Source organism: Aythya marila, assembly GCF_965140915.1.
Source record: "Aythya marila genome assembly, chromosome: 23".
Classification (NCBI taxonomy): Eukaryota; Metazoa; Chordata; class Aves; order Anseriformes; family Anatidae; genus Aythya; species Aythya marila.
Window position 1 is genome coordinate 36,181 of NC_139064.1, and position 7,412 is coordinate 43,592.

Here is a 7,412-nt window from a genome sequence, read left to right on the forward strand (position 1 = left end):
CTCCCTGCTGGCGAAACTTCCGTGCGTCGCTCGCTGCTGACGCCAGGCTGCACCCCGGAGGGTTCCGCCAAGGCCCTGCTGACAAGCCTGGGTTTGGGATTAGGGCCAGGTTTGGGATCAGCCATGGGCTGCTGTGGATGAGCCCTGTGAGCATTCCCTGGCCCCCCACAAGCTCCAGCTGAAGGAGAGGAGCGCCGCTGCGCCGCTGCCTCTGCTCCTTGTGTGCCCTCAGCTGCTGCAAGGGGCTGAGAGAGGGTTTCACAGTCACAGGGGTAGTGACGCTGAGAGGCTTAAAACAGGAAAAGGCAAGCTCAGGTAGGGGACCTGGCGTGGTGTTTATGAGGTCTGGTCCCTGGGACCTTGGGTGAATTACTTTATGTTGCTGAGGGTGGGTAAAGTACCCTGAGAAGCCCCATGTTACATGTGAAACTGAGAAATTCGGTATCAAAATAGATGCTTAGTATACTTACGCCACACCTTTCTTCCCCCCTCCCCCCCCCCAAAAAAAATATATATATATATTTTTTCACATCAAAAATGAACACAGTCCTTTGATGCCCTCATCACGGCTGCAGGGGCAGGAGGATGTCCCTGTGCAGTCACCAGGGAGGAGGAAGGGACAACATTCCAAGCCATCTACACCCTGCTTCTATCCCAGCTGCTCACCGTGCTGGTTTCTAATCCCAGATCATGCCCAAGAACCGCTTTTACAGCTCCCTCCTTGGCTCCTTCAAGCATGGGGAAAGGCAGACAGACAGGGACAGCACTTCTAAGTTTTTCCAGTACGGCTGGAGGTGCACCACCAATGAGGATGATTACTCAAACAAAACCCTTATTGGGAACTGGAATGAGGAGCGCTACGATATACAGAAAATTGTACAGCCCAAGCCCCTTCCTTCCCAGGTATGTGCTTCTGCTTTTCCACATTGTGGAGATAACAAGCTTCAGCTGAGGTGTTCTTTGGTCACTTAATTTGTCACACACACAGGGCACGATCCTTTCCATCCCCAGCTTTGAATGTAATAAGGGCAAGCCTCCTACGAGCAGCTTCCCTTCTGCTGCCCTGCTTGTAGTCTTTTATATTGGATTTTAAGGCAACAGCCATCACTTTTTGCCCTTAAAGAACTGTTCCACTGCAGGACAGAAGACGTGAGAAATGCTTTTTCATTCAATTGCAGTCTTATTCCTTCTATCAGTGGCCCCAGCCAAAATAACTTGCCTTTGCTGTTCCGTGTTTTGCCCTCAGATGGTGAATCAAAAAAAGTCACCCAAGCTTTGTGATCTTACCTTAGACTGTCTTTAAAGTAGTAGTGTAATTGCAGGTACTTTGGTCTTCCTGTAAGATACAAAATGCTGGAGTTTTTAGCTTATATTTAGCCATGCTAAATGCGAGCTTTTCTTTTCAGTACTCTCACTGCTTTGAAACAACATACTCTTCGGATTACAGCAAGGAAAAGCATCAGAGAACAAGAAGTATGTGCACAAAACTGAAACATAATCTGTTTGATCTGTAGCATAGCTAAAGAGGAGCTTCTGAACCACATTGGTGCTTGGAGGTGACAGACTGGTGTGTTCTCATTGCTGGGTTATATCCCTGCACCACCACGGAGCAGGTCTTTCAAGTCATGCAAGGAGTGGCACTTTCATTTCAAGTGTTCCTGCCTAGCCACCCTCATCACATTTATCCCCAAAGAGTTTATGCTGAAAATTCCCATGTCTTGCTTCTGAGATTGAGCCTAACAAAATCGTGCTCTATAGAAAAGATTTATCCCAGCTCTGCTTTCTGGGTATCTTCTTACTCTTCTAGACTTATTTTCTTAAATTGGTTTTGTTTCTCCTTTTAGGATTTGGACGAGAACCTCACTGGTTTCCAGGCCACCAGCCTGAACTGGAACCTCCTTCAAATAAATCAACTGCACAGTCCTGCTACATGATAGACTACAGGCCTCCATATGGCACCGATTTCTTTGCTCTTGTCCCAGATTCAGGGCAGGAACAAGAAGGATACAGCAGATGTGGAGAGAATCTGCAGACTATGCCTTCAGAATAACAGGAGGCCTGTCTGCTAGCAGTGCTACAAGGATATCCTTCAAGCAAAAAAAAACAAAACAAAAAAAAAACAAAAACACTATTACACATTAAAACTAAATATAGAATCATGTGAAATATGTTCTTCCTGCTTTCTAAGCTGTATTGTTTGCAACCTTTGAGTTTCCTGTCCAGAGGTCACACTACACCTTGCCAGTGACACTCAGCTAACAACTGGAACAGCTTTTTAGAATGGACTGGTAGGAAAAACTAGAGCTTGGCATTTAGGTGTGATTTGGGGTGTTTGACGATGAGCCCACATCACTGAGTGCTTGTTTTATTTCACTTAAAGCCCTGGAAGAAGGCTGTCTGACAAGTTCGCGTGAATTTAAATCGACCTCTTCTAATACAACTTTTGTCGTAGCAGAAATAAGGAACATAGAAAATAGGGCAGAGTGTGATGATCTGTGTGACAGATCTGTGGCATTCTGTTCTTTTTTAGCAGAAATCACAGAAATTCAATTCCAGTAACACAGACTTTCTTTTCTGCTCACATCTCTTTGAAGCTAAGCAGATGATGACATGTGAGAAAGACTCAGTATTGTTTTGTACCACTCAACAATGTTAGCATAAATCAGATGAATACTGTAGGCTTCAGATGCTATTTATTGTTTGAAGGGCACTGACAACATAGTTTCAAGGTGATGTGTTGTGTGCCATGACAGCAGGGCATTTTCTCCTCTCCGGGTGTATCTGTGTTTACTGCAGCTATGCAGTTGTCATCTGCAACTGCTCTAGACTGATTGCAGCACTTGGATGCTTCCACATAACATGAGTCATTCTAGAGATATAAGATACAGCTGTTCTCTGCTCAGTTGTTATCTAATACCTACACTTTGAATGGGTTTCGATTGTCACAAAGTTGTCCTAACAGCCTAATCTCCACTGGAGAAACTCTTCTATTGCTTGTGAAATACTCAGAAGTCTTCTGGAAACATTGAAGGAAAATGCTCATGCAATTAGATGTTTGCAAAACATTAGAGAAAATGAAGTTATGCTAGCAAAGTGTTTCTGAACACCGAGACAAGCTCTCCTGGACATGCCTGCCACTCAAGCTGTAAGCAAGAATGATGCCCAGTGTGTTTCCCTGCACAACAATCTTACGTGGCCTTCTTGAGCCAATGCTTCCCTTGTCCTGAGTGCTCAAAACCAAAAAATACAAACTGCTTATTCATGTTTTATTTGTTAGTAAACTTACTCAACATAAATAAATAAGAGTGGCCATTCAGTACAGCTGGCACCTGATGACAAGTGCTCCTGAATGGCCCTGGGGTGACTTTAGATCACAGCCTACTTCCTCTGGGCTCCTGCAATGGCAGGTTTCTCTTCACGGGTGATGGGAATGCTGCGCTCGGGGACGTCGCTTTGCTTCCTCGGTGCACTAACCGTCAGGACACCATCCAGAGAGAGCGATGAGGTTATGGTCAGGGGATCCACATCAGCTGGAATCCTGTATTTCCTGTTGAACTCCCTGGCAATAAAGCCATGTTCATCCTGCAAAAGGAGAAGAGAAGGAACGGCCCTGATTAGAAGCGGTCACCCAGTTCCACCTAAACCTTTGTATTAAGTCTGCGTTTGGGAAGCTTCAGCTCTCAAAGCTGGAGTTTCTTCTCAGAAATTTAAAATAATTTTTATTATGAGATGTTCTTTATAAAGAGCTGAGACTGGCTGAAGCTAGAGCCTGCCCTGCCCATGCTGCAGGTGCCTGCAGGCACCCTGTTTGCAGGGGGAGACTTTGTATTGCAGCTCTTGTGCCAGCCAGAGACTGGCTTCACTGCACAGCACCGTGCTGTCACTGCGAAGGTGCAGGAGCTACATCCGTGTCTGTTCCTGAGGGTCTCCAGGGCTCTCATAACACAGATCCCCGGTGAGCTGATCTCAGCTATGCTGCTGGATTATTTTCTCAGACAAAAAATCTTTTCAGAAGCCACGTCAGACAGGCTCCCACCAGCTACAAGTAGGGCTGGATTTTCTGACTGACCCATCTGGGCTCCCAGAAGCTGTTGGAGCTGACAGTCACAGTGGCATAGCTACGTTATCATGAGGATTTGTTTCCTTCTGGGGTGGGAAATCCATGTTACCTACAGCTTTGGACATAGATTTCGACTTCTCTATGCCCAGTTGCCGCAGAGGTGCCCAGAGCCAGTGAGCAGTGGGGTGACCAACAGCAGAACACAACCTTTTAGGGTTACAAAGTGCTACATGGGCCTTTTTCAGAAAGAGATAGCCTCCTGCTAGTGGAACAGGGCAGTGCATTGATTCATTACGTGGTTTAATTATTACAGTTCATTGTTAACTTATTGAATGCCACCCTGCATTCCTGGCCACTGCCCAGAAAGAGGGAGGCCCAGAAATATCCGTTTCGAAGCTGATTTCCCAGTTCAGTTCACAGCTCGTGTAACACAGCAATAAGCCACCCTGCTGCTGCCCAGGCTGGGAGCAGCTCAGGGGTTGCACAGAGCATCTTCTGTTAGGATTGGCTTGATAAAAAACACTGGAAGCATTTGAGATGAGCACAGGAGGGGCCTGGTTTGCAGCCTCCTTGTTTAACCCCAGATAAGGAAACTCACACTGACTCTACCAGTGGCCCAGTTAAAGCAGAGGTACCTGGCGCTCCTCGTGTTTCCCGTGAATCTCTACCATGTCCCCAAGCACCTTCACTTTTAGCTCCTCTGGGGAGAAATGCTTCACATCAAGATTTACAGAAAATTTGTCCTTCTCCAGTCGCATCTGCAAAATAAAGGGATGGCTTCAGGAAAGAACAGGCAAGGGTTTCAGCTTCAAAAGGCTCTCAGCACACAGTCCTGGGGATCTCATCTGGCCGGGTTTGTCCCTTGCTACATAAATGCCCATCACTGCAGCACCTACAATGGGATGCTTTGGCTCAGTCACAGGGGATAAACATTTTCTGGGGTGTGAGGAAGAGGCTGCCTCAACCTGTATTTGTTAAAACCAACTCTTCTTACATCCAGTTCTTTCTACAGCGTGTCTGGAGGTTTCCAGTCTCTGCGACTGGATGTTGCTAACTCTTTCTGGAAGAAGAAACCCTGACAGTGCAGCTGACTGCAGCTCATCTGTGTCACTTGGAGGCTTACCCCTGTATCGTCACCCTTCAATAACCAAAATAGCATGCCACAGGCGAGCTCTGCTGCCTCACTGCCCACCTCTTATCTGAGCAGCAGGACTCCTGCTGAAACCGAGTCACCTGCTGCTAATCTTACCTCCTTCCCTTCCATTTTGCACTTTATCACCTCCAGAAAACACCACTTTTTGCTGGCTGCTGAGGTTGAATTTGCATTTATTGCCTGTCTTGGACGAGTAAGTGGGACTTTGCTATACAAAGTCTCTGCCTTTCAGCTGCATTCGTGGCCAGGAGCAGGCGAGCCTCCTGGAGCTCTGTTCTGGGACGTGGAGCAGCCCCAGTGCCAGCTCTAGGCTTACTGGTTTCCACAGTTTGACCTGGGAGGCTTCCTCCTCCTCCTGCTAGGCTATTTGTGAAGATTTCTCCACTGCGGTAGTCGGATGCTGTTACCTGTGATGCTTATTGTGGCTGCTTCAGCACATGGCCAGACCCAGGTCACTAAACCAAGGGAAACATTAAGCAAAGATTAAGAAAACACTTCCCCCTCACTCCGAGTAGCTCTGTAAGTTACTTGCAAGCAGACAGACAACCTGCAGACAGGGCAAGGTCATCTGAGCTGTGTGCCTCTTGGCTCAGCCCCTGGAACAAGCAGAGTGCTGTTTCGGGATCCCTTGGGTGCTGTGTTTTTGTGGAAATGCCACTTTGCTCGGCAGTGGCTCTAACCCAGGCTCCTTTTCACGCCACAGCCCCGGGCTCCCACGTTGCCTGGCACCGGGATCCCGCTGCCCATGTGCTGTTTGCTTCTTGGGAGGGAGCAGGAGCAAAAGCTTTGCAGGAAATTCGGCTTCTTCCTTGCTTCCATCAGCTCTTACGGACACCTGCAGCGCACACGGGGCTCAATCTGCCTCCATGCCCACAGCTACGGCGATGCTTGCTCGCTGTCACAAGTGGTTAGCAGAGCGTGCAGAGGTTCTTGCCTAAAGCAGAGGAGCAGACAAGCACAGCACCCTTTTCCCCAGGGTTTTCCTGTTAACCACCTACAATCAGCTTCCCAGCTCTCAGCTCTCCCAGCTCCCCGGCTCCAGACCTGCCAGGACGTGCACCCTGTGCCAGCAAAGAGCAGTAAGAAGGGAAGATTACCTCCGAGAGTCCCGTCTCCAGCCAACTGGGCATCCGAAAGATGGGGGATCTCATCAGGAAGGGGCTGAGGCTGGGGGAAGCGGGGAGCAGCTCAGACTCCTGCAGGTGCTCTCCAAAAATCTGGTCAAAGATACGACTCGGTGCCAACCAAGAAAAGAGAGGTCTGCGGATCAGGGGGTTGTGAATGGTGATATCCATCGGAGCGCAGCAGAGGAGCGGAGCAGAGGACTGTGCTGCGGTGCTGTGCCCGGAGCAGGGGGCAGCTTTATACCCACACGGCTGGCGGGGCCTCTCCCCCCGCGTCCTCTCGAATAGTGGTGTCAGGGATTTTATTGTCCTGCTCCTGGGCTGGTCCTTCCAGCGGTGCCCAGGAGCTGTCTGGGGGATTTGAACAGGCTGCTAAGGAGGAGGGGGAAGGGGAGAAGAAGAAAAGGAGCCTAACGGGGCAGCAAGAAGCTCAACTGCCCGGCTGCCCGCCCCGCTCCCCACGTGCTGTTTATCTGCAGAGTCCCAGGCGGGCTTTGGCGGATGATCCCAGCTGCTTTGGATGCCAGCAGGATCAATGCAGCTCCTATCTTTGGCTCACACATAAAGGGACAAGGGGCCGTTGTTGCCGGTGACAGCACCGAGGCTGCAGCTCCCCACAGCACCCACGTGTCTAGGAAGAGTTCTGCCTCTCCCTAAGGCAAAGGGAGCCCCAGGCCTGGCCGAGAGGGAGGGCAGGATGGGCCCTGGGAGGTTTTGGCCGAGATGCCCCTGAGAGCAGCTCTGCAGCCCAGCTAGCGTCACTGCCCTGGCACCTGTGGGGCTGTGCAAGTGAAGGATGATCTCCACATCGCATCAGTTTGACACCTCTCCTCCTTTGCCCACTAGAGAAGCCACTTTGTTGGAGAGACCAGAAGAGCCCAGCGCTTTGGGAGCAGAGATAAAGCAGGCACAGAAGTGGCCCCATGGAGCTGCACAGCTGCGTGCCCTCTGCGGGATGCAAACCGCCTTCGCCTGCACCCCTGCAGCAAGCTCATTTCCTAAAATTAATGCTCCTAATATGCCTTAATTCACACATTTCTTTTGGTTCCTGCCTCACCATTAAACCCAAATCATG

At 49.4% G+C, this 7,412-nt stretch overlaps 2 protein-coding genes across 2 annotated transcripts; one reads left to right on the forward strand and one right to left on the reverse strand.

The window, feature by feature from the left end:
- The first annotated feature begins 3 nt into the window (after positions 1-3).
- CFAP68 (cilia and flagella associated protein 68) lies at positions 4-2,331 on the forward strand. Its single transcript, XM_082777860.1, has 4 exons — positions 4-315; positions 688-903; positions 1,407-1,473; positions 1,845-2,331. Exons 2-4 carry the CDS (start codon positions 691-693, stop codon positions 2,048-2,050), a joined length of 486 nt encoding a protein of 161 aa, XP_082633986.1. The 5' UTR covers positions 4-315; positions 688-690; the 3' UTR covers positions 2,051-2,331.
- Positions 2,332-3,252: 921 nt separating this feature from the next.
- Positions 3,253-6,790, reverse strand: CRYAB (crystallin alpha B). Its single transcript, XM_082777850.1, has 3 exons — positions 6,311-6,790; positions 4,696-4,818; positions 3,253-3,582 (listed from the first exon to the last, which is right to left on the reverse strand). The coding sequence occupies exons 1-3, from the start codon at positions 6,506-6,508 to the stop codon at positions 3,379-3,381; spliced, it is 525 nt and encodes a 174-aa protein (XP_082633976.1). The 5' UTR covers positions 6,509-6,790; the 3' UTR covers positions 3,253-3,378.
- Between the last annotated feature and the right edge of the window lie 622 nt (positions 6,791-7,412).

Bases quoted from the DNA above. Each gene is read 5' to 3' on its own strand.
- CFAP68 (XM_082777860.1), top strand. From the start codon at position 691: ATGCCCAAGAACCGCTTTTACAGCTCCCTCCTTGGCTCCTTCAAGCAT. The intron at 904-1,406 runs GTATGTGCTTCT...TTTTCTTTTCAG, and splicing joins CCAAGCCCCTTCCTTCCCAG to TACTCTCACTGCTTTGAAAC. The intron at 1,474-1,844 runs GTATGTGCACAA...TTCTCCTTTTAG, and splicing joins AAAGCATCAGAGAACAAGAA to GATTTGGACGAGAACCTCAC.
- CRYAB (XM_082777850.1), bottom strand. From the start codon at position 6,508: ATGGATATCACCATTCACAACCCCCTGATCCGCAGACCTCTCTTTTCT. The intron at 4,819-6,310 runs GTAATCTTCCCT...TTTATTTTGCAG, and splicing joins TGGAGACGGGACTCTCGGAG to ATGCGACTGGAGAAGGACAA. The intron at 3,583-4,695 runs GTACCTCTGCTT...CTCCTTTTGCAG, and splicing joins GGAAACACGAGGAGCGCCAG to GATGAACATGGCTTTATTGC.